Source organism: Tasmannia lanceolata, unplaced genomic scaffold (genome assembly GCF_043159265.1).
Source record: "Tasmannia lanceolata isolate RefF3 unplaced genomic scaffold, GAP_Taslan_0.1 ptg000037l, whole genome shotgun sequence".
Taxonomy (NCBI): Eukaryota; Viridiplantae; Streptophyta; class Magnoliopsida; order Canellales; family Winteraceae; genus Tasmannia; species Tasmannia lanceolata.
In genome coordinates, this window is record NW_027518714.1 from 25,991,563 (window position 1) to 26,017,851 (window position 26,289).

The 26,289-nt window shown below is 38.6% G+C and overlaps 2 protein-coding genes across 2 annotated transcripts in view; both read left to right on the forward strand.

Annotated features, from left to right (window-relative positions):
* LOC143860165 (ARM repeat superfamily protein) overlaps positions 1-14,622 on the forward strand; it is a 70,801-nt gene extending 56,179 nt beyond the window's left edge. Inside the window, exons 13-19 of the mRNA XM_077370715.1 lie at positions 1,139-1,214; positions 10,113-10,240; positions 10,720-10,920; positions 11,367-11,507; positions 11,623-11,751; positions 13,368-13,574; positions 14,101-14,622. Coding sequence (XP_077226830.1) covers positions 1,139-1,214; positions 10,113-10,240; positions 10,720-10,920; positions 11,367-11,507; positions 11,623-11,751; positions 13,368-13,574; positions 14,101-14,262 — 1,044 coding nt within the window. The 3' untranslated portion in view covers positions 14,263-14,622. The remainder of the gene's footprint in view (positions 1-1,138; positions 1,215-10,112; positions 10,241-10,719; positions 10,921-11,366; positions 11,508-11,622; positions 11,752-13,367; positions 13,575-14,100) is intronic.
* A 4,717-nt stretch (positions 14,623-19,339) lies between these two features.
* Positions 19,340-26,289, forward strand: part of LOC143860654 (ATPase family AAA domain-containing protein At1g05910-like) — a 36,107-nt gene continuing 29,157 nt past the window's right edge. Inside the window, exons 1-6 of the mRNA XM_077371410.1 lie at positions 19,340-19,439; positions 20,405-20,635; positions 22,650-22,754; positions 22,903-24,726; positions 25,063-25,251; positions 25,367-25,509. Coding sequence (XP_077227525.1) covers positions 20,411-20,635; positions 22,650-22,754; positions 22,903-24,726; positions 25,063-25,251; positions 25,367-25,509 — 2,486 coding nt within the window. The 5' untranslated portion in view covers positions 19,340-19,439; positions 20,405-20,410. The remainder of the gene's footprint in view (positions 19,440-20,404; positions 20,636-22,649; positions 22,755-22,902; positions 24,727-25,062; positions 25,252-25,366; positions 25,510-26,289) is intronic.

Genomic DNA, 26,289 nt, shown 5'->3' on the forward strand with positions numbered 1-26,289 from the left:
CTAGATGCATGTGGCTATTCTTGCTGGAGTCCAATAACCTGATCCTATAAAAATCAATTAAGATTATCTTTCACTGTGATATATAGTTAGTCTGTCATACATTTATTACCTTTGTTTTTTTTTTTTGAATGGTCTTGATTTCCTTTGTGTACGACTCTATTTTGCTAATAAATAATAATGAACGACTTGTATATCATGAAATTGTGGAACTTGAGAGTTGAGATAGAGTAGGTTATCTTCTATATTAATTTACTAAAGGTTGTTTGAGACTAACCAACATGTGTCACTCATTAACAGAGTACTATATGATCATATTTTAGTAAATACTATTAAATTTTTAATCTTACTTCCTAAATCCCCTTGGCCCCTGCTACACTACACCTCTGTTTTCCTGCTGAGGTTTTCAATAATACTTAAATTATAACAGTATATTTTGAGATGCTCGTGCGACCCCATACTAATAATATTATACCTCTATTGATGTTTTTACGTAAGACCATGAGAACTTTTCTTAATGCCCTGTTTGGTTGCTCAAAAGCAAGGAGATCATTGGCGTTTCAATCGCCAATGATCTTCCAATGAATTGCCGGACGCTGTTTGGTTTCCATATTTGCATTGAAACTCCCTTTGACTCTTAGACATGTTTGAGACATAATCATTGCCTTTTTCCATGGGGCCCATGTGGCGGAAATGTTCCCTCTAATCTTCCAACCAAATTTCACCATTTTGGTGGAATTTTGGTGGAAAAAGAGTAGAAAAGGCCTTGTCTTACTCTCTCCCTCTCTCTCTCTCTCTCTCTCTCTCTCTCTCTCTCTCTCTCTCTCTCTATTTTGGTAATGACACCCCTACATCTTCCACTATTCTTCTAGAGTTTTGACACGCAACCAAACACTGCTTACACACTTCCACTATTCTCATAGACAACACCTAGACATCTTCCATGCTTGTCAACTCCCTTTTGACTTCTTCTTCCACTAATCTCCCAGCCACCTTTGAGCAACCAAACAGGGCAAAAAGCATCTGGCAAGAGCATCATGGAAGCTTCTTCACTCTTTATGAGACATAAATAGAATTGCTGGATTTAGTACTTGCTTAATGTTTCCTGTGCTTGTGTAACACTTCGATGTGCTTGTGGCAGACCTCTAGTCATGTGGCTCTAGCTCGGTGTTTTCAGCTTGCAATTTCTCTGATGAGTATTTCCGTTGAACAAGATGGTAAATCCTTATATTTTCTTTTGGTTTACTGTCTCATTCTTCCAATAGTTTGTGGGAATGTCACTAGTACTAGCAATTCACATATGGCATTATTGATAACAATATCACACAGCCATATTGTAATATTATATATATATTCTTAGGAATTGAAATTTTTGTTGTCAGTTTGGACATTGGATATTTCTACATTCGTCTTGAAAAAATTATTCCTAGTAGGGTTAACTTGACCTTTGAGATGTGACTGTTATTTAAACATGGATACCAGTATCCATACTGGGCATGACACAAGTTGCTAGACGTTGCGGCACAAAAAAAACTGAAATGTCAGCACAATTGTATAGTTGTGAGAGAACATTAGAGGGTATATGGTTATATAAACCTTTTGCTATGTAAGAAACATATCTATATAATAATATCAAGGAAAAAAATGAGGGGATATCAATCAAGATTTGGCGTAGTAGTTGTGTTATCGAGTTATAAACATGCTTGTCTGAGTCTGACCCGTGAACTGGACACAGATTTTTCTGAAAGTAGTATTCTTGTTACACTTACGTAGTCAATATATGACTTTATTAAGAAAAATACAAAAATACGGAAATTATAGAACCCCAACCTTTCTTTGATTAGTTTAGCTTTAGCTTGTGAATTTCTAGTTTCTTTTTGCCTTTTTCAGTATTGTTTTACATTCCTCGTTTCCTCTTTCCTTTTAACATCATCAATATATAGTAATAGAAAAAGAAAATGAGAGTGATATATACATTTCTAAGTGACATCATTAATTGAAGTCTATGATTATTTTTATGTTATTATGAACATTGAGTGCCAGTGATTCTATCTTGTTCTTAAGGACTTATGACTTATGAGTGGTGTGTTGCCTTATTCAATAGAGCCCTTCACAGTCTTAACATCTCTGTCATTTACCTGGTGCACACCATTTCATGGTATCATACCCAATGTTTCGTATGCATCCATGAGAAATTTACCACGCATTTTCTATACACTCTTGGCTAAAATGTGCTTCCAAGTTGCTCCATACAAACTTTCTTTTTTTTTTCTATCTATTTCCATTGATTCATCTATGTCTAGTGTGTGATCAGTCTCGATTGCACCTTCCTTCAATTTTTCACTTCCAATCACTTTCGGGAAACAAAGACCTGAGATTAAACTCATTTACTTCCCTCCAATTTGGCCCTACATCCAAACCCCTCTAAGGATCATTGCGGTGGTTGCTAGTCCGCTTAGAAAAGGAACTTCTAAAGAAAACTGAAACTAAGATGCAGGTTGTCTCTTTGTTTTCCCGGTGAAGCTTCTCCTATCTCTTATAGTTCCCATCACAAACCTCTCCATGCTCACTACTAATGTAGTATTTATTGTTTAACAAGTGTTTAGTTTCAAATTATCTTGCATGCTATTGTTCTGCATGTACTGGGTGAAAGTTACAACTTTAGTTCTTTTGATGTATGTCATCCCTAAACACATTATGCTCCTTGGTCTACGCTCTCGAGTTCTGATGCAAATGAAATATCCTGTGAGTTAAAATAAAAAATAAAAAATAAAGATCAAGGCAAGAAGAAACAAAGGCCTGATTTGCATGTGTAGTCCTAAAATTTTGCCTAAATTCAGATACTATTGTTGGAAATGGAAGATCATCATTAAGTGCCTATGGTCTAAATTGGTGCAATAGGGATCGTGACAGGGACCATCTTAAGGTCCAAATTTTAATTTTTAGGTGCCCTTTAGAGCCCTTGAAGTTATAGGAGGGGTACCACGGTCTTTTCCCACCAATATCACTTGGTTTCTTTTAGTTGTAGGTGTTTAAAATAGGGCTCACAAGTGTCTTACGAAAATCTTTAGTGACAGGGGCAACTCAGTCATTTGAAAGTAATCACTTAAGTTGTTATGTGACCACAAGAGCTTACATTGCTTCATAAAAGAGTCCTTCTATTTGTGGGAGTTGGAGTGGTTTAGTTTTCATGATGAGTTAGGGCAAATAGTTGGTTTGAAGAGTCCTAGTTTACTTATAGTAGGAAGAGACCATGTAATAGTTTTATTTCAACGAGGAGTTAGTAGTTCAAGTATAATAGCAGTCCTAATTAGACTAGGAGTTGTTTTACAACAAGGATTAGGATTTTTATTTTTTTTTTCAATTTTCATATGACTTGCATAGCCTATAAATATGAAATGTCTATTGGCCCTGAAAACAATTGAATATGAATGACAATTGATGATTTCTTGTGTTGGTTGGGTGTGATGCCTTTTCTGAAGGATGATGCTTCATATCCTAAGGTGCGATGCCTAGAGAGAACCGTGGTCTGACTCCAGGTCAGTTTTCTATCCCTCTAGTTTTTCAAATTCTTTTCTCCTCTCTTTCTTCCTCTTCCATTATTTCTTTTCTCTGATCTATTCTGCCAAGCCTTTGCAACCATCGACCAATGATCACTTTTCTCATCAGTTCCCTTCACCCATGGCTTGTACCGTAACCTTTTCACCATTAAAATTCAATCCCTTCCTATCATATTCATATTTTAACCTTTGAATATGTATCAAACCCAACACCCTACACAACTATCCCAGGTTTCAATCTTTAACCTATAATCCTAACTGTTATAAACTTCCAACAGTTTTTCCATCCCATCAACCCTTTGATTTTTTATTTATTAACGAGTCCATATTTTACCCACCTATTAGAACCTGCTACAAACCTACCCTAGACCTGTTACAGTTATATCCCTAACAGATTAACTTCGAACTGTTATAGGACTGCTATTAGAGTTTATTTTAGATCTGTCTGAGCTCTCTCATAAATTCTGTTGAATAACATGTATTAAGGTAGATTAGTCATTACTTGTAGACTTAGGGGTATTGTAGTCATTGTACACATGATGCCCTATTTGGGCCTATATATACATCATATACATGTGGAGCTCCCTTTAGTGGAGACTTTCCATACTTCACTCTTCTTCTTCTTACTCTCTCTAACCCTAATCTCATTTCTAACATGGTATTAGAGCAAAGATCCTATGGAAGGTGGAAAGAAGAAGAAGAAGAGTTCCTCTATCATTCACGTCATCTCATTCTCGTGCGTCTATTTCTCTCCCTCATTTTTTTAGTTTGGGTTTCTCCGCAAACCCTTCTCTTCTTTTGTCAAACTCTCTAGCTCTCCCTCAATCTCCCTCATTCTCGTTTTCCTTCACTCGCCCAATGCTCGGCTATCTCTCTCTCCTCTTTCTTGTGAGCAAAACCCATTTGGGTTTGTCGTAAACCCCAAATCTCCTTGGAATCTCTCCCTATCACTCTATCTCTCGGCTCGTATTGTCTCTTTTCTTTTGCCGTATTTACTCTCTCTTGTTTGGGTTGCTGTATGGAGTGTTATCTTGTTGTCTTTCATCCCCATCTTTGTATTTCTCCCTCTATATTTGTTGTGTTTCATGTCTTTTGTCTTCCTCTCCAAGGTACCCACCAAGTGTTTGGTGAAATCTCCGAAAGAGATTTGGTGATTTGGACGTCTTCTTTTCATTTCAAGTTGAAGGCCTTCGGCTTCAACTTGAGGGGGAGTGTTGTCTAGTATTTTCATCTCCTTCTTTCCATTGTTTTCTATGTTGATGCCATCTCTTTCTTACATAGTCTAGTGTTGTCTTCTATGTCTATTGTGTTGATGTCAAAGGCGCACACCAAGTGTTTGATAAAATGTCTAAGAGAGGTGTAGTGGCTTGTTTGTCTTCGTTTCTCTATCTTCTTCAAGGCACACACCAAGTCTTCGATGAAATGTCCGAGAGAGGTGTGGTGCCTTGTTTGTCTTCTTTTTTTCTTCCCCTTTTTTTAAAGTATTCGACCTTCAACTTAAGGGGGAGTGTTGTTATGTTTTCTTGGAGTTGATCATTTTTCTAGTGTTGTCTTCTTGAGGAAGTGTTATCCTCTTTGTTGTCAATTCTTAAGGGGGAGTGTTAGTGTTGTCTTGTCGAATTGTCTTGTTATCATCTTGTCTTTTTGTCAACTTTTCTTGTGTTTTCATCTCTAGTCTCATGTATTCTCGCCCGAGGGGGAGTGTTGTTGTGTTCTTATGTTCTTCGCCATGTTCGTTGTTTCCGTTCCGTGTTCTTGGCGTAGTTTTATGCAGTCTTGTCCGGCTTTATGCCTTATCCTTCTTTCCGAGCAATGGTGTCCCCATCGTTGGTCGGCTCTCTTACAAGCGACGGCTTCATTTTTCCGTCAACCTCTCTTTTCTGGGCAATGGTTTCTTCATTGTTGGTCGGCTTTCTTACAGGCGACGGCTTCGTTTTTCCGTCAACCTCTCTTTTCCGAGCGATGGTTTCAACATCGTTGGTCGGCTCTCTTACAGGTGACGGCTTCGTTTTCCCTTCGACCTCTCTTTTACAGGCAATGTTTTCCCCATCGTTGGTCGGCTCTCTTACCGGCGACGGCTTCGTTTTCCCGTCAACATCTCTTTTCCGGGCGATAGTTTCCGCATCGTTGGTCGGCTCTCTTACCGGCGACGGCTTCGTTTTCCCGTCAACCTCTCTTTTCCGGGCGATGGTTTCCGCATCGTTGGTCTGCTCTTTTACGGGCGACGGCTTCGTTTCCCGTCGACCTTCTTTCCGAGCGGTAGTTTCCCCACCGTTGGTCGGCTCTGTTCAGGCGACGATTTCCCCGTTGATTTATCTTCAGGCGACGATATTCATGCCGACGACCTTGTCTCCAGACAATGTTGTCCCCATCGTTGGTTGGTTACCTTATCCCCCATTTTCTTCCTATCTTCAGGAGACAATGTTCATACCGTCGACCTTGTCACCAGACGATGGTTTCCCGTCGTTAATTGGTTATCTTCTCCTTTTCTTCTTCTCTGCAAGCGACGGTTTCCCGGTCGACCTTGTCTTCGATGGTTTCCCCATCGGTGGTTATCTTCTCTTAGTGTTGTGCTGCTTAGTCGGTGTTCCCGCTGTGGTGCTTCGTCGTTGCTCATGTGCGCACCTCTGGTCTCCCTGCTGAGGTGTCACCGTTCGATCCTTCGAGCTTTGCAAATGTATTTACCGGCCTCTCATTCAGGGGGAGGCCCTGTTTTTTATCGCTCTCGCCGTCACGCTACTTCAGGGAGAGCTGCTCTTTTTTGCTGGCCTTTGATCTCGATGTTGTTCATAGTGGCCATTATGTTTTTGTTATGCTTTCATTATGTAATTAGCTCAACAGTTTGAGGAGTGTTATACCAAGCTAGATGTGTGTATGAGCTTATTGTACTTTTTTATTGTATGGTATTTTGCTGTACTTTTTAATTACTGTTGCAGTCTCCTTTGTAGCAAGTTGGAGTTCCATACATGCTTTTAAATTTCGACTAGAACGAAACGAAACGGCCAAATATTTTAGTTTCGGCTAAGCCCGAAACGAAATTCACATGAAGTCGTTTCTTTACAAGATTTCGGCGAAATTTCACCGAAATTTCGAAATGTCATCGAAATATGTGTAGCCTTTTTTTTATAAAATTTCAATGGAAATTTTAAAAAATGTCCACTGAAATGTTATAATTTCCACCGAAATTTATGAAATTTCCACCAAAACAACCGGAATTTCAACCAAAATTGCCGAAATTTTAGACATTTCGGTCGAAATTAAAAAAAATATGAAATCATTAAAATATTTTTACATTATTTTGGTCGAAATTTCGGCTGAATCCGGTGGTGGCCGAAACCGTCACAGAAACCGAAATTTATAACCTTGATTCTATAGTATATACACTCCGGCTTGAGGGGGGGAGTGTTGAATAACATGTATTAGGGTATATTAGTCATTACTTGTAGACTTAGGGGTATTGTAGTCATTGTATACATAATGCCCTATTTGGGCCTATAAATTCACCTGGCAAAAAGTGACCCAGACCCGCGGGTCCACCTGGCCCGCCCGTAATTTACTGGTCTGGGTCACTAAATTAGTGCCTTTGACATTTGACCCGGCCGAGCCCAACCCATCAAAACTGGGCTGGGTTGGGAAACCCACGGGTGCCAACAGATGCCCGTTAAAACCCAAATGATCAAGATTTTATGTGGTGTAAGCCGTTATAGTCTCGTATTTTTCTGAAAGTACTGTACAACCACATCATAGGATGATCTAAACCGTCCATGTGATGGAACACAACGTAAATAGGTTGTGCCCCAAAAATCATTTCCACAGGATGATCCTAGCCCAACCATCTTTAGAGGTTTCCATAAATAATTATATGCAATTCCTCCATAGATCAGAGGGCTAGGATCATCCTATGGGAATGATTTTTTGGGCACAACCTATTTACGTTATGGCCCGTCACATGGACGGTTGGATCATCCTATAGTGTGGGAATAAAAACAGCAAAAAAAAACAAAAAAAAACAAAATTGGATGACCTGCAGGTCCATCCGGCCCATATGGGTGGGTCTGGGTTCACAAAATAGTGACTCGTAAGATTCCAGGTCATTTGTGAGCTGGCCCGTACGGGTTGGGTGAAACCCATTCCGGCCCGCCCGTTTGCCAGGTCTACCTCTATAGACCTGTATATACATCGTATACTTGTGGAGCTCCCTTTGGTCGAGACTCTCCATCCTTCACTCCTCTTCTTCCTCTCTCAAGCCCTAATCTCATTTCTAACAAATTCTATTACAGATCGTTACAGATTTGTCAAACTTCCAGAACTTTCTATAACCTACACCTTGACCAGTACCCTCTTCCAAATCCATCCCTTTACCTTTTTGCATTTCAGATAACTTGCCTTCCACTACTGACTGTGCATTACGCTATTACCAGAACTGTTTTAGGCCATTACATTTACAGTCTATCCAGTCCACCCAGAAACCTCCAGTTGATTCCCTAATGCCATCTGAAACTACAGACCTTCCTTACCTTAAATGAGACGCAAATGCCCCACCTTTTCTACAACCTCATCTCATTTTATCAGGTTTATAGAAAATGTGGCATCACTCGAATTTTCTACCTATCCATTCAAACCAGTCTTTTACTACTACTCTATAATCAAGTAATAAGTTAACCGGGAATATCCTGCCCTAAAAATTGGGGTGGAGATACCCTATGTCATAAAAAAAAGTAATAACCTAACCAACTCCATAGCATTGACTTTGTGTAGTGTCCTTCCATTTCCTCCCAAAAACTTACTCTACCTCCATAATCTAAACTTATAACCACCCTTATAGGTGTCACACTAGGCCTTATAAGTTATAACCTCTAATTTTATTAGCCCCCAAGCATCAAATCTTGTTATGATCATCCATTTTTACCCTTTATATCCACTTTACATGACTAGGCCATCCTCAAATCCCCAATGCCATTATCTCCCAAAATGTTCGGAGTCATTTGGGATTATTGGGAACAATTTCCTAGACAAAATTCCATGGAAAACAAGTTCTCTGTTGTTTGATAAACTCATTTTCTATGGGATTTGAATTAGTGGAAGAAAAAAAAATTCTCTTAGAAATGGAATTCTCTACTCAACCATAACAATCTCATTTCTATGAAATTTGGATTACCTTGGAATTCTCTAACTTGCACCATGGTCCACGGACCCACCACTGAAAGCTTTCAAAGACCTCATGGCTCACATGGCTCATGGCCAAGGCCGTCCTTCACGTGGTTGGGCTGTGGCACGTCCAAGAGCAGTTCACACCGTGTATTTTTTTTGGGGCCCAACGCCAAAAATGTCGAAGTCTGTTCCGCCTAGTAGCCGAGACCCAACACCGTTCAGAGCATTGTTTGATCCGTGTGGTTAGACTCAATACAAGACCAACCACAGCTAGTGCCACATGTTTGATGGCCCATTGCCTAAAGCCATCTAACAAGTGTGATTTGTGCCACATGGTCAGTCCCACTATTGAGCTAAAGATGGTGGGACCACATCATATTTCACACTAAATTAGTGCTTAGAACTGTTCAGCTAAAAGACCCCCCTTAACTCGCAATAAGGGTGTGGAGCACAGAAGAAGGGATTAATTTGTTTCATGCCCCCCTAGGTGACTCCTCTAGAAACATTGCACCACGTAAAAAGCTCCAGACGGAGTAAGCTACTACCCATTGTGTTAATAGATAACTTCATATTATTGTCAACAAAACTGCGGAATTCAAGATTCCGGGAAACATAAGGATGTCAACCAAACATTAGAAAAGATTCCAGGGAAACCTTTTCTGAGAAACTAAATTCCAGGGAACTCAATTCTTTCAGGAATCCATTTTCTTGGGATCCAAGCGACCACTACGTCTCTTAATCCTTTATCCCTCTTGATAAAACTGATGCCCCCCGTCCCCCCCCCCCCCCCCCCCCCCCCACACACACACACACACACACCATCCCAAGGAATACTCTTGTAAAAACTGTGGAACTGATTGAGATCGTTCACATTTTCTGATCTCAATCATATCATCTTAATATGATTGAGATTAGAAAATATGGAGAACTCTAGAAAACTCGATAGAATACTACAAATCCTGTTTTATATGCCTAATATTATTAGTTACATAATAATTTTGAATAAGATATCTGCACATATGGAGAACTCATTATAATGCCTCTGGTGGTTTGTGATCTTTGCAAGACGATTTCACTGGCTATGTGACTCAAGGGCTTGATATCACTTCTGAATTTTCCCAAACGTTATTAATCAATGAAAAATTGCCCATCTTCCATAAAATTTCATTTATGATTGTCATTCCTCTTCACTGCATAATGTTCAAATGTGCTTTCTTTTCAGATCAATTCATTTTGCTAGTTGTGTTTCTTTTTCCCTAAATAATGCTACACCATTATATGCTTAATGTCCTATTTTCTAAATTAATGTTTTACCATGTTTGATTACATAGAAAGCATGATCAAGAGACTTTTTTCTTCTTTTAGCCATTTTCTGATCTAGTCTTTCTCGTATGCTATTTGAAGGTTGTTTGCAGCCATCTCGACGAAGGTCTCTCTTTACCTTGGCACTATCTATGCTTGTATTTTCAGCAAAGGCAGCCAATCTTCAACAACTAATTCCATCTATCAAAGTATCACTCACAGATAAACCGGTTGGTAATTTAAGTCATTTTCCTTCAAAGTTTCTAAGCCTGTATCAACTTGAAGAAAGTAACATGAAGATTTAATGAAGAATACATAAAGTTAATATCGTAGTGTTCTACAAGAGACATCCTTGCTTGAATCATAACTGTATAAGCAACAGATGCGCATAGATAAGTTAGAGATTTTGGTAATGTTAATAGTTCAGAATTTCCATGTCTTGAATAGTTGCAGTAACATAATTCATTTTCTATATGAATTTTTGCTTATCTGCAAGCGTGGTTTTAAATTTAGGCCAAAATTCATTTTGTATATGAATTTTTGCTTTATCTTCAAGCATGGTTTTAAATTTCTGCCGAAAGGCCGAAATTTCAGATTTCGGCCAGAACCCAAACCGAAATTTATACCGAAATTTCAAACCTTGTCTGCAAGTTCTGATATTTACGAATGTAAATGCAACTTTGATGTGTATGTGACACTCGTATGGCAGGTTGATCCTCACCTTCATCTGATTGAAGATAGCAAACTGCAGGCTGTTCACATGTCATCTGGCAGTGATAAGACAGGTTACGGATCACCGGAAGATGAAGCTGCTGCCTTGAAGGCTCTCTCCGAAATAGAAATCGATATTGCTCAATTAAAAGAATCTGTGGCATCCCACTTGATGTTAAAATACAAAAAATTATCAGAGGTAAGATCTATTGATTGTTGTGGAAGCCTTCCTCAAGATATTTCTTCTAAATATTTACAATGCATGCCTTTCTCTTCTGTGACCATGGTTTTAAATTTTGGTAGAAATACCGAAATCTCAGATGTCGGTTGGGACCAACACACATAAATCCAAAATCTCGGCTAAAATCGGAAATTTCGGAAAAATGCAAGTTTTTAAAAAATTTCCGAAATTTACCTTTTTTCCCAAAATTTCGGCTGAAAATTCTGTTTCGGCTCTGTCCAACTGAAACTGGAATTTTAATTTTGGTAATTTTGGCCGAAAAATTCGGTTTCGGCTCTGTCCGAAACTGAAACGGGAATTTTAATCCTTGCTTTTGTCCATGGTGACAGCACCATGCATCTAAGTATATCATTATATGGTCATATGGATGAATTGTCTTGAACTTAGTATAAGTTCTATTGCAGGAGGAGTTGTCGGGTATTAAAGAGCAGCTGCTACAGGAATTTTCACCTGACGATGCATTTCCTCTTGGAGCTCCATTATTCATGGAGACACCACGGCCATGTTCACCACTTGATCAAAACGAATATCAATCTTTTGATGATGTGATACCCTTGTTTTTATTCTGTGTTACTACCCATCAATTTTATTATTCTAGATGCTACGGATAACTATGCTGGTGAAGGATTTCTACTAACTTTTTGGTGAATTTTATGTCAGATCTTCCGTCCAGCTTCCTTAACAGATGATGATACTTTTCCGGAAGTATGTGGAAGTCAATCAGATCGCAAAACATCAGCCTCCATGAATGGATTTGACATTTTAAGTGTTAATCAACTTATAGATTCGGTATGCCCTAGTCTCTCTCTCTCTCTCTCTCTCTGACATATTGTTCTCGGGAATTTCTCGGCAAGTGAAAATCTCGGGATATATTAAATATTTTTATTTTTTTCGAGTTTATATCGGGAAAATGATAGAAATAAAATTATTTAAAATATATAAAATTAAAGAAAAAATATAAATAAAAATATTGTAAAAAACTAAAAATATTGGAATAATATCATAATATTATTGCTGTATTTTATGTTAAAATGAAAATATCGCTATATTTTTAAAATATCGGGATTATTTCGGGATTTTGTCTATTTATCAAATGTCCGATAAAAACTAGATATTTTGAAAATATTGGAGATATATTTATTACAGGTTTCTTTTGAGATCTAAGAGGAAATTAAATAGAAAGGATCCAATTTTTTTCAGTGCTTGACGAAACTCAAATACCCATGTTGCAGAGTGTCTCAATAGACACAACCTTCTTGCCAAGCTATTAAAACCTACCCCAATATCTGTGCCCATGTCATGTGCCAATGGCATGAAGACTCGGTTGCATCAGCTTTTAATATAGATTTCTGCGACATGAACAGTACTGTCTTTAACAAAGCGCGGACCCAATCCTTGTACTCACATGTGTCCTACAAATCCCAAACATGAGAGGCATTTGATTTCTTGATACTTGTTACTCTTGGTACAAAAAGATTCTTTTTTAAAGATAATCCTTTTACTTTTATTTTTTTCCTGGAAGATAAACACAAATTTTATTAGAAATGAAATATAGCAAGATTATTAAAGGGCCCGAGATTCATGCTAAAACTGTCCTGTGTGAATGCTCTTTGCCAAAGAAGAGCAAAGTCATTGGTCTCTCTGATTTTATTTAATGACTTTCTATGCTTATTAGTACCAATATAGCATTTCTTATTCTATAAAATTTCAGTATGTTTTTCCTTGGTTTCTTCATGATCTTCTTTTATTTCATATTATGCTTATAAAATGAGTAAAAAACTTGTGGCACCCACCTCAGTGGCTTGAGGCACTTAAACACTGAATGGTGTTTCTAAGTTTGTGAATATTTTATTGATTTGTTATGTGTCCTCTGGGCGCAAAATACTTCAGTGAGCTTTCATCAAATTACATAAATTGTTCCTTGACTTTGACATTTCATGGCTTCCACAATTTTCTTGATGGGAGTCAGAACTACCAATTCCTAGTTGTCTCCATCAGCCATGCCAAGGTTATCTCTGAGCCATACCATAACCCCCTATGTCAGGGATTAATGTAATTTATGGAGGACAAACTGGGTAGCACCTGAATTTCATGAGATGTTGGGCCTTTTCCTAGTGGTATTGCCATAGAGTGTGTAGCATTGAAATTAAGGGTCCAATTTCAATTTTTTTTTTCTTTTTTTTTTTAAACTATCTGGATCCAATCTCCATGCATTGTTTTAAAAAAAAATTTAGTTACCTCAGATGGTACTTTGCAACCTTAGGTCTCAAACTTTGAGTCAGAGAACACAGGGCCAAGTTTCTTAGGTATTTCATGAACTATGACCATTTCATCTTATATTCAAAATGGGAATTGTATTAATATTCTGCTACATCATGTCGTTATTAAAGCTGAATTCCTGACAGGCCCTCGAGACAGCCCGACAAGTTGCTAGCCTCCCAGTTTCCACTACGCCAGTACCTTACGACCAAATGAAAAACCAGTGTGAGGCCCTTGTGATGGGAAAACAGCAAAAAATGTCTGTACTTCTACGATCCAAGCATCAACAGGAATCCATGATTATCAACTTACCTGAAGAAAACGAGAAGGATGATTCTCTCTTTTCATCTGAGGTAAGAAGATCAAAATTTTAATGTATTCTTTCATGACACTTTCTTGATCATAGAAGATATAGTTGTACTTTGGGTAAAGTGCCTGCGTTGGACTCGTGATTCGTAGCTTTGGGTCACAGATTATCTGACTTTCTACTTGGTAATTGTCCTGTTCCTGCCATTTCTGCTAACTAGTACTAAGTATCCACGCCCTTAGTTCAGAATTTTTTGTAGATATCTGCACATGTTTGTTCAATGAGATTGTTACTAACTGAATTCCAAAAATTGATTTTCGACCACTGTTTCATAAGTTATTTTGTGTTTTAGCCTCTATCTTGAAAGAACAAAGTCTCTATATCCATACATCAGCATACATATTATCTCTCCTCAAGATCACACGTCTCTTAAAAAAAATTGGCTAAATTTTTTCACAGTATCTGGAAAAAATGAGATTACCAGCCTTCCCCATCTCAATTTTGTTGATATCTTTTCTTTGCAATTTTACTTACTCCATTGTCCCTGCTCTGTTTTCTCTGGTGGCTTTCAGAAGGCAACAGAGTTCTCCGAGCCTGGCCCAAAATCAATTGAACCAGATCAAATTCGAAGCTATGGTAATGGTTCCATGATCTGTTCTACTGAGTGTGAGCAATCTTTCAGGCTACCACCAGCTAGTCCCTACGACAAGTTCTTGAAAGCCGCCGGATGTTGAAGATACAGGCTATGTGGCCTGTGTAACTCCCTACATATTGTAATATGAAAAGGGCTCAAAATCAATTGAACCAGAGCAAATTCGAAGTTATGGTACTGGTTCCATGATCTGTTCTACTGAATGTGGGCAATCTTTCAGGCTACCACCAGCTAGTCCCTACGACAAATTCATGAAAGCCGCCGGATGTTGGAAGATACAGGCTATGTGGTCTGTGTAACTCCCCGTAGATTGCAATGTGAAAGGCCTCTAACATCTCTTCTTTTTGTTTCTGTACTTCACGGGTTATTTTTTATTCTTTATATGTAGAAACTGATCATAATTGTGATATTAATAAGAAGAAATGCCAATCCAATTTTTAGCTGTAGTGTTTGTCGAAAAAAAAACCAAGAAGAGGAATGCTAGACTCACAGGCGCCCTTGCAAAAAATGGGTAAAAGGGCACCCTATTTTGTCGATATTCATTTATGACAGTTATGATTGTAATTTTCTGTCCCATGGATATCGACCAATGAGGGCACCTTTTTACCTATTTTTTGCAAGTGCGCCTGTGAGTCTAGCATTCCTCAACCGAGAAATACCTACTTGAATAAGAATCAAACATGATTAGCATCAAGCATCAAGAAACGATGCAAAAACACAAGATTTACATGGTTCGGCAATGTGTCTACGTCCACTGGAGAAGAGTTTTCTCTATTTCAATTCTAGGGTTACACTCTTCTTCGCCAAGAAGACACAAATGATGTCTCTCTACTGGTAACCTTAACATGTGGCTTTTATATCAATGCCATCACATGAAGAAATGTACCGAAATATCCTTCAGTGGAAAATCAAAAATTAAATTTTCCTTCCTAAGTGCGCTGCCCCCGCACCCAGCAAGCCTAGTGCGCAGCTGTACCCACGTGTGTCACGTACATTAGTCCGTAGGGTCCTGTATGATGATGTCCTCACAACATGTGATAATATATAATGCATCTGTTGTTGTGTGACAACTGACAAGTGGGGAGATGGAAGTAAGGGAGGGGCAACTTGATTTTTTACTTGAAGATAAGGGCATTCTGGAATAGTTGTTTTTGTTGATTAACGGCAAAACAGGCAATGCCAAGAAACACTGAAATTGGAATTGAAAGAGTTGTCCTTAGCATCGAGAGAAGGTGGTAGACTCAGAATTGGTTGCCAGGGAGCATTGTGAAAACATTGTAGATGTTACTTGTTATCTGCTTGATATATTTTGATCTAACCATGACCCATAGCCACAAGGGATTTGCTAGGGACCATCGCAGAAGGCATTTCGAGGAACAGCTGTTGCATGAGGGTGCAGCCACCTCATATGAATTAAATTAGTAATACAAAATCTGAGCCTATGTGGCTGCACTCCTGCAACAGCAGTTCCGTGAAATGTCTTATGCGATGGTCCGTAGCAAATCCCAAGTCACAAATATATCTATCATTTTTAAAATACGGCGATATTTTGCGATTTTTTGATAAAACAATCCAGAAATTGTCCTGAGATTTAAAAAAAATCATAGAGATATCTTCATATGTTATTTTTTACTACAAAAATATCATGAAAATAATGCAATAAATAAACAATCTTATTGGTTGTCCTAGTTTTGTTATTAAATTTAATTTTTTACATATTTTAATGATCCTAACCCTTTGATTTTTGGAGCAGTCTCCTTTGGATGATCATTTCCATAGGATCATCTCCATTCGAGATCCTAAATCTTCGATCTATAGAAGTTTCTATATTGTAAAGTTTATCTACGAATTAGAGGGTCAGGGTCATCCGATGGAGATGATTTTTAGGGCACAGTCTAGAAACATTGGGGCCCAAAAACTGAATGGTTTGGATCTTCGAACAAGGTAGGTTTCATTATATTTTTCAAAATATAGGCTCATCTACAAACAGATGTGATACACAATGGGCCCGCTTATTATACGGCACTACATACATCATATAACACATATTCTTAAAAAAAAAAAAAAAAAAAAATCACTGGAGCCACTTTGTTGGAAGATCCAAACTGTTCATTTGTTTAGCCTCAACGTAATGTTAGAGTGTATGCCCTAAAATCCAGTGGATGTCATATTGAAACAGTAATTTGTTGGTCATGACCATAGTTAGGAAAACGTGATTCAGAAATAAAACGGGACGGCAAAAATTCGAGTTTAATACGGTTTTGGTTCGAAAAAAAAAATATTCAAAAAACGGAAACGCTCAATTATGCATTTAAAATTTTGTAATTTACAAAATATAGTAGGGATAAAGTTGGCCAAACAAAATGTGTTTAATACGTTTAAAACGCTTTCCTAAAAAAATGAAGTTTTTTTTACTGTAAAAGTTTTAAACAGCAAACCATTAAAACGAGTTTTAAATGGCGTTTTTGAAATAAAAAAAAAAAAATTTGTTTTTGCTAACTATGGCATGACATCTATTGGGTATTTATTGGAGTATGTGATTTGTTCTTAGACACATATTTTTCCTTAGGTTGCATCATAGTATTGTCCATGCATTGATGCACATAAAGATTATGTGGAGGAGAGATATAACCATCCCGTTCTTTGTAGACCTAGAATGTTCATAGTTCAGGTTGAGGTTGGACACCTCATGCCTGCACACAACCGACATCAATCCTGCCTCCATACATGCATTAGGGTGCTCTATCTCGGTCACTAAGGTACTAGACCCTAATAAGGTGGAATAGGTGTGATGATTGGATCGCGAACACTGAATGGATCGCTTAACAAAATAACTTATGGACAAGGATTTGGATAAGGTTATTCTGTCTGACAGGATCCTTAGATATGTCCTTAGACATGAGGGGTCGTTTTGATCTATGAGCAAGTCATATGACTTTGGTCTAACTAACCGTTGTCCAAATAGGATTATCAGAGGGTAGTACTGAGTCATCGGACAAACCCATGGGATAAATAGTGATGCCCAATGAGGAATCTCCACCTATCTTGAAGAGGAAATTCATTTACAGTTTCGATTACAACTAGGGTCGCTAAAGAATGTTTGGCAAGGCGGTGTTTATCAAAAGTTTTTGAAAAAAAAATTATTTTTTTAACAGGACTTTGCAAATGCACTTGCCGGCCTAAGTTTGATAGATCGAAAGGTATATCACTGAGTGGGCCCAGGAGGTAATTATCGTCCAACCCTCGTAGGACCCAACTCGGTAAATGTAGATTAGAGGAAGGATATGCACATTGGATATGCTTCGGGTAATTTAGATCTTATGATCTTCTTCAAGGTAATGTCTCTGTGGGAGCCACTACCCAATGTGATCGTATTTCAACTACATGGCATGAGATCACAGTGGGGCCCATGGTGGGCCTTGTAGGAACGACCATTGGATCCCTGCGACGATCCCACTCACAACTCCCTAGACCCTTAAGGATTGTTGGACAATTCGGGTTTCAGATTTGATTGTATGCATGGAATGGGTTGGACCCATTGTGTGTAATAGAGGGAGGAGGTGCACCATACATAAGGTGCATACAATGTATTAAGAGGAGATACAACATATTTATGGCGGGGCACTTGTTTTTAATTCATTTAGATCCTATTGGATGGACTCAAGCAAATTAATTGTGCATGTGCTTAATTAATACTTGATTCATATTGGATGGGAGTTAAGTGAAATCTTACTTGCTACTTTGAGCTTAATTCCTATTGGTTGGAAGTAACTTATTTCCTATTGGTAGAAATTAAAGAAGGAAAGAGATTTATGAAAAAGTTGCTACTGTGAGAAGTCCTCTTGAATTTGGAAACACACCCATGTGTAAAAATGTTTTTGGCTAGGACACATCTTATTTTGGAAATAAAGTTATTACAAGAATTTTTATTAAAGCAAGGATTCCAAAATTCTAGAGGCTTCCTAAGGGGAAACGAATTCCATGAGGGAGGTCTATAAAAGGGTATTAGGGCTGGACGTTTTGCTTGCTTGCACTCTTTGGAAACTTTGCTAAATTCATCCACCCCCTCCCATCTCATAGAATTCGGTTTCTCTGCCTTCTTTTCTCTTCTAGTTTCTCTTTCTCTTTTGCATCTAGTTCTTGAAATAATTCGAGAGTCATGTGGATTTGATGTTTGCATGGATTTGATCCTTGCAAAGAATATCGCATCTTCCTCTAATCTACGCGACGAGAGGAGCGGCATAGGTAAAGAAATGCCGAGCATCTATCAAGGAGTAGATCAAGTAGAGATTGGGGATATTGGTCAATCAACTTGTGTTGGTAAAGTTTTCGTATGCATTTCAATTCTTCATCATGAATCAATCTAGTAACTAGGATATTGGTTTGCTCGGTGGAATTGAAAATTTTTGTTTATAGCGCAATGTTGCTTCCGCAGCGCATGCCAATTTCCATCTCTGACTTTCACGAAGATAGATTGTACCAAAAATCATCTCTATCGGATGATCCTAACTCTCCAATCTACCACGATGACACCTCTTTAAAACCTCTACTACTTTAGGAACATCTTAGGGAGATGATTTGTCGTGCAAGGCTTATGTACGCAGGGTCGCAACAAATGAATAATGTAGATCTTTGAACAAAGTGAGCTCAAGTGATTTTTATTTTATTTTTAAGATACACATCCTTCAAAGATCAAAACCATTCATTATTGGGGACAAGGAGAGATGAGAGAAACTAGTGGTGGTTGTGAGGATAAGTACAGGGGAAGCTTACCTTGTTCAAAGATCTAAATAATTCAGCTTACCTCGTTCAAAGATCTGAGTAATTTCATTTGGAGAGAGAAATGAATACAACTACTACACACTGTACGGATGTCCTACTAAGTGTGAATTTATCACTGCCCACTGGATTATTTAAAAAGGTAGGCCCCAATGTACTTCTCCCCACCATTTGGCATCTCTCCATGTAAAACGGGCCCACCCATTGCCAAAAAGAGAATCAGCACAGCATCCTCTGACCAATCACCATCCTGTATTTGGTATCAGCCAATTCTACAAGCTTTTACATTTTTACACGTCGTTTCTATTTTTGTTTCATTTCCGTACTCACGTGACTTCAGCACGTGCCCCGTGTTTAAGGCTCTCTCTTCTCCCTTGACAATAGAATCCCCCATAAGCTTTCCTCTTCGTCTCTATAAACTCTCTCTCTCTCTCTCTCTCTCTCTCAATGAAGGTTTGAGTTTCTAATGGCGTTTTTTAGGTGAGTTTTTTTTTACTCTCTTTAAGATTTTCTTCTGTTTCTGTTTGAATACCACAAATACTTGCAAAAAATCCATACGCTCGAAGCATCAAATCGATAAAACCTTGGCCTTTTGCATGCTAGGATTTCGAGAATGAGAATAAACGAAGGGGATTAGGGTTAGGGTTTTGTAAGAGATTCGATAGTAATTTACAAAATACTCACCATTTTCTGACTTTGTTATATGTAAACTGCGAAGATTAGTCTGTTTCTGTTTAGTTTGTTTAGATTTATCTTTCGGATTGAATTTTGTTCTCGTTTTATGTTTTCGTGGCGGTGATTAAGCTGCTATTTGATGTTTGTTTTGAGTTTGGAATTCGATTTTTCTGATTTTTGGGATCTTTTTGGGAGTAGATGTTGTGAAACAAGTAATTACTCCAAAAGTTTAAGGCCCTTTTTGTTTTAGATTGTGACAACTGATTGTGAGCCCCAAACCTATTATTGGACTCAAGATTATGTTTAATTTTGATTCCAATAAGGCTCACAATCAGTTGTCATAATCTAAACCGAACAGGGCCTTAAGCTGTTAGAGTTGGTGTTATTTAATCATTAATATTTCACCACTCTCCCTCACGTGTGGCCCCTTTTTTTTGGGCTGGCCGTATACGTGAATTTTTAATATCAAGGAGTTGTTGGGTTTTGAACCCAAGACCTGCCGTGTGGCAATATCTCTGATACCATGTGAAACAACCAATTACTCCAAAAGCTTAGACCCTGTTCGTTTAAGCCTATGACAAGCGATTGTGAGTGCTTAACCGATTATTGGACTCAAAATTACATAATTTTGAGTCCAATAATCGGTTTGGCACTCACAATTGGTTTTCATAATCATAAATGAACAGGCCCTTAAGCGATTAGAGCTGGTGTTATTTAATCATTTATACTTAAACATATGTTATTGAATATATAATGGAGGGATGTTGTAGGCAAAGATGACTGTTTCTATGGATTCAAAACGTTCGGGAGAAGGACATGGGCCCGTGCCCATACGCACAAGTGATAGGCTTCGGCGACGGCCGAGCATGTTTGGCCGTGCATACCTTTATTATAACCCAAACATCAGAAAGAAAAGCAAGACCAAGAAGAGGACAGCGGCTTCTCAGATTGCCAAAATGTTGCGTCCTGGGCAACGGCCAGTGCGCACTCAAGGTTCAGATGTATGTGCTTCTACTATGCTTTGTTTATCTGTCTTGTGGTTTAGATGATTTAGTGCTAAGGTAGTTTTTTCAACTAGTCCAGAATTCACACACAAAAAAGATACATTGATGTAAGCGAAATTGAAGCCCGATAATGAGCACCTCTCTTGACAGTTGACAATCTGTTTTTCACAAAATGATCCATCTTTGAATCCCTTCTTTGTGGACATAATTGAACAAAACCTGAATAGCCTATTGCATCTTTTGATGATCTCCAAATAATCCACCATTCTCCGTGGAAATTTAGACTTTCTATCCATCCATCAAATTACATTAAGCAAGTCCCTTGTTTTTATCACAATTCACAAGGGGCTCGCTAAATGATTAATGAGAGCTTTTTTTCATTCAAATGAAATTTATCGATCAAGAAAAACCACAATAGACGAAACTAGCAGAGACACAATAAGAAAAATGAAAACAAGAAAATACAAGATTATAAACTTGGGATCTCATGCTATAACATGAATCTTGTGCAAGAAACCTCAAAAGTAGCCAACAAATCAATTTATGTGTTGTATTCACTATGAAAATGAGAGTGGACTCACTCGTTGATGAATATGACAAAACAAGGAGTGTCAAGGGAGAGCTTAGAGCCTTTGGATTTTCTTCCTCCCTAGTTTTTTATGTTCATTATACTCTCTTTTTCTGATTCTGTCTCTGTTCTCTCATTCTATGCGCCAGTCTGAGAGACCTGTCTAACACCACTCCATAAAACACGAATTTCCGCTTCCACTGCATCAGCTTCCACACACACCACTCCATAAAACACGAATTTCCGCTTCCACTGCATCAGCTTCGCCACAGGATAGAATAATCCACTAATTAAGCACCCCACACACGCACGCACGCACGCACACACAAAAAAAAAGGCCTTTCGATCTGTGGTTTTTTCCCCCTTTTTTTTAATGGCCAGAAAATTTCATTAGAAAAGGACCGAGGCGGTCAAATACAACCAAGAAAAATCAAGTAAGATATACAAAGGAAAATGCAGAAGGCAAGAACCAATACAGAAGAGGGAGAATTTATCCGCCTCTCTATTGGCATTTGATACCTTGTTGTTATCCCTAGTTAGAAGCTTGTTGCTGCCATCACAATTCAATGTAAATCACCCAACAACTGGGGAACCCAAAGTCCCAAACCTCGAGAGGCCTAACCCTGATGGTGGGGGAGTATTGTGCTAATCTGAATAATAATATCTTGCACCACAACACCCTCAAAACAATTAGCTTTAGAAGCACACTTAGAAATCTAAACAGTAATCCAATTAATTAGTTTGCCCATGCAGGTGGTTTATCTTTAAAGATCTTATTAATTCTATCCTTCCACTTGTTCCGAATTGCCGAAGGAAAGAGACTTTTCCAGAAACGATCAAGTCTCTTATTGCCCATTAGTTTACTTCACCAAGATCATAGTGAATTGACAGATGGGTGCTTTTCTTTTTTGGGTTTCGGTAGTGGGTTTTGAATGTGCAATTGTGTTTATTCTAGCACTTCTGTAAGTTTACAAGATTTTTACCAAAATTTCCATCCGAAACCAACAAGATTATTCTATCACGAACGAAATGCATACCGAAACCTAGAACCTTATGGCAGCTTTTAGGGGCTGGTCTCTGCTGTTATTACACACGACCTTTCTTTGTCCTTTTGGTTTTTCCTTAAGAATTTTTTTTTACTACACTTTAGTCTTCTCTATCGTTTTCTTCCAGGTGGATAACAAAGAAATCCTCATTGTATTTTATATTTCGGGATTCTCCATTCACTATTATTGTTCTCTGGAACATTTATTTTCTTCATGTTATTTCAGTTTCCATGGCACTTGTACTGTCTCATCATTACCAATATCAGATAACATGCATATGACTTGTACAAGTGTTTGGAACACCCAACATGGACCCAAAACTAATTTAGTTCTTTTTTCTATAATATATGAAGCACTTTTCTAAGCCCTTTATAATTTGTCATCTTTTTCTTTACAGTCAGTTGCCGCAAACCTTCGGCGTTCTACCAGAAAGAGGAGGATTTCTATCAATCTGGAAGATTATGATACAGACAGTTCTGAATCAGACGATGACGACCTAATGGTGAGATTTTATACTCTGACAAGCATGGAATGTTTATGGAGGTTAGTTAGTGGCGTGGTTTTAAGGAGCTAGAAGCTTGAAAGTCCTCATACTGTATTATGATTTAATCAATTCTTTGAAATTAAAGGGCATTTTTTTGTTGTTGCAGAGACCCAGGTATCATTCTAAAAATAAGATTGAATGGCGTAAAAAGATCCCAGATAATAAATCTCTTCCTCGTCGTGAAGGGTTACGGCCTCGACGGTCTACAACTCTGGCAAAAGGAAAATCATATCAATATGATAATGGCCCGGGTACCTCTGAAGAACAGGGTGTCCAAGATGAAACAGAACATGGAGATGACATTGAGGGGGATGCGGTTGAGGTTGAGGGTGAGGACGAGGGTGAAGGTGAGGACGAGGTTGAAGGCGAAGGTGATGGTGAGGGGGAGGAGGAGGAGGAGGAGGAGGGTGGGGATGAAGGAGAAGAAGATGGGGATGATGAGGATGGTGAAGAGGAACAGGATGGACGGAGGCGATATGATCTCCGGGATCGTTCAGAGGTTCACAGATTTTATCCGCCGAAAGAAGGAACACAGAGGCAGCGGTCTCCTCGTAGGGTACTGCATCAAGGAATGGGTGTAAAAAACAGCAGGGATGTAAGGAAGGGTGGTTCTCGAGTCCATAAGAGACATCGCTTAGCAAGAACTGAAGATTCTGATGACTCTCTTCTCGTGGATGAGCTGGACCAAGGTCCCGGTATTCCCTCAACCCGAGGGGGGAATAGAAGTGGACCCCCATGGCTTTTTGGCGGATTAGACATGCATGGGACCACAGCTTGGGGATTGAATGTTGCCGCATCTGGCTGGGGCCACCAAGGTGATGCTTTTGCCTCTCTGACTACAGGTATTCAAACTGCTGGACCTAGTTCCAAGGGAGGGGCTGATATTCAACCGTTACAGGTCGATGAAAGTGTAAGTTTTGATGACATAGGAGGACTCTCAGAGTACATAGATGCATTAAAGGAAATGGTATTTTTCCCTTTACTCTATCCAGATTTCTTTGCAAATTATCACATCACTCCTCCAAGGGGGGTCTTGTTGTGTGGTCCTCCTGGCACAGGAAAAACACTGATTGCTAGGGCATTAGCTTGTGCCGCATCAAAGGCTGGTCAAAAGGTCAGTTTTTACATGCGTAAGGGAGCTGATGTTCTCAGCAAATGGGTTGGTGAAGCAGAAAGGCAACTAAAATTGCTTTTCGAAGAAGCACAAAGGAATCAACCATCCATTATTTTTTTCGATGAGATAGATGGCCTTGCTCCTGTTAGGTCTAGCAAGCAAGAACAGATTCACAATTCTATTGTGTCAACTTTGCTTGCTTTAATGGACGGTCTTGATTCTCGTGGACAAGTTGTATTGATCGGAGCCACCAATAGGATTGATGCCATTGATGGAGCTTTGCGACGTCCTGGTCGGTTTGATCGTGAATTTAATTTTCCTTTACCTGGTTGTGAAGCACGTGCCGAAATATTAGACATTCACACTCGGAAATGGAAGGAACCCCCATCAAAAGAGCTAAAGATGGAGCTTGCAGCAAATTGCGTCGGATATTGCGGAGCTGATTTAAAAGCTCTGTGCACCGAAGCCGCCATACGAGCTTTCCGTGAAAAATATCCTCAAGTTTACACTAGTGATGAAAAGTTTGTTATAGATGTCGATTCAGTTATGGTTGAAAAATATCATTTCCTTGAAGCCATGTCCACAATTACTCCTGCCGCTCATAGAGGGTCTATTGTGCACTCACGGCCATTGTCTTTAGTAGTTGCTCCATGTTTACAGAGACATCTAAAGAAAATCATGAATCATATATCAGAAATCTTTCCTTTGCTCGCAGCTTCAGATGTGACCAAACGCCCTGTGTTTTCCTATGGTTCTGCAGTTCCCCTTGTGTATCGTCCTCGGCTTTTGCTATGTGGTCCTGAAGGTGTTGGTCTGGTAATTTTCTCAAAAACTTTTTTATGGGGAAATTTATTTTCGTAACCAAGGTTTTAAATTTTGGCCGAAATTTCGGATTTCTGTTGGGACAGAAACCAAAATCGCAAGAACCTGAAATTTCGGAAATCCCAAATTTCAGCCAAAATTTTGGAAATTTCGGGAAAATGATTTTTTTCACAGATTTACTATTTTTCCGAAATTTTGGCATAATAATGTAATGCCTTTTTTTTTCCCGAATTTCGGCCGACATTTCGGTTCGGCCAGTAACCGAAATTTAAAACCTAGGTCATAACGAGCCACAATCTAAAAATTTTACTTACTGCTTTAGTTTAACAGGACCATGTTGGCCCTGCTGTTTTACATGAGCTGGAGAAATTTCCTGTTCATTCTCTTGGGCTTCCATCTCTGCTTTCTGATCTAAGTGCAAAGACACCAGAGGAGGCATTGGTACATATATTTGGTGAAGCGCGTAGAACCACTCCATCTGTACTTTACTTACCTCAATTCCAGCTTTGGTGGGACACTGTGAGTACCCACTTCGATATTGCATAATCTATTTGTATCTGGTACTGATACATTCAACAGAGACCATTAATATCTCTGATTTTTTTTCTTCACTACTGTTTTAATATAATGACAGGCTCATGAGCAGCTTAAGGCAGTCCTGTTGAGTCTTTTGGAGGATTTGCCGTCTGACTTCCCTATATTATTACTTGGAACGTCATCAGTGCCATTTGATGAACTAGATGAGGAGATTTCTTCAGTATTTGCTCCCCGCAATGTGTATGCTTTAACATTTCTAGTAATATTTATATTACTGTGTGCACCTTTCAGATAATAGGAATTGCCCTCCGTTTCTTATTATGCATTCTCTTTTTGTGACAATGATTGCTTTCGTATCCTTACATGTACATTGTACTATACTTCTTTAAACGTCTGCTTGAAAGATAGTTGTCTGGTGATTGAAAATTTTTTATATGGAACAAATCACTGCTAATCAAATGGAAGGGCAAAATTTTTGGATTTTGGCCTGGACCGACACTGAAAGTACCTTGAATCGGTGTTGGTCCAAGATTTCGGCCGAATTTTGACCAAATTTAATTTTAAAATTTCTTTAACCAGAATTTATATTTTTCTGAATTTTTTTTACCGAATTTTGGCTGACGCCGAAACCGATTCCGAAACTGAAATTTTAAACCTTGGTGCTGTTTACTACCTGTTTCTTAAGCTTTTTTAGACAAACGATGATGCATTCACCCTAAGTTGAAATTCAACATGTCTTGTATGCATGCTGCATGTCTTCATATGCATTCTTCCCGTATTCTTTGAAACTTAAGTGATGGTGTGGACACTTGAGTTTTGGATGTAATTAGAATATGTTACTTCAGACATTTGAGATACTTCCTGAGTTTTTTGTTCTAGACTGCTATCAAGACCTGAAGATATATTGTGAAAATGCATAGGCAGACCTTTGAACTAGCAAGTGAAACATAGGCAGACCTTTGAACAAGCAATTGAAAATGCATAGGCAGATATATTGTGAGGTTGAGTTGCAATAGATAG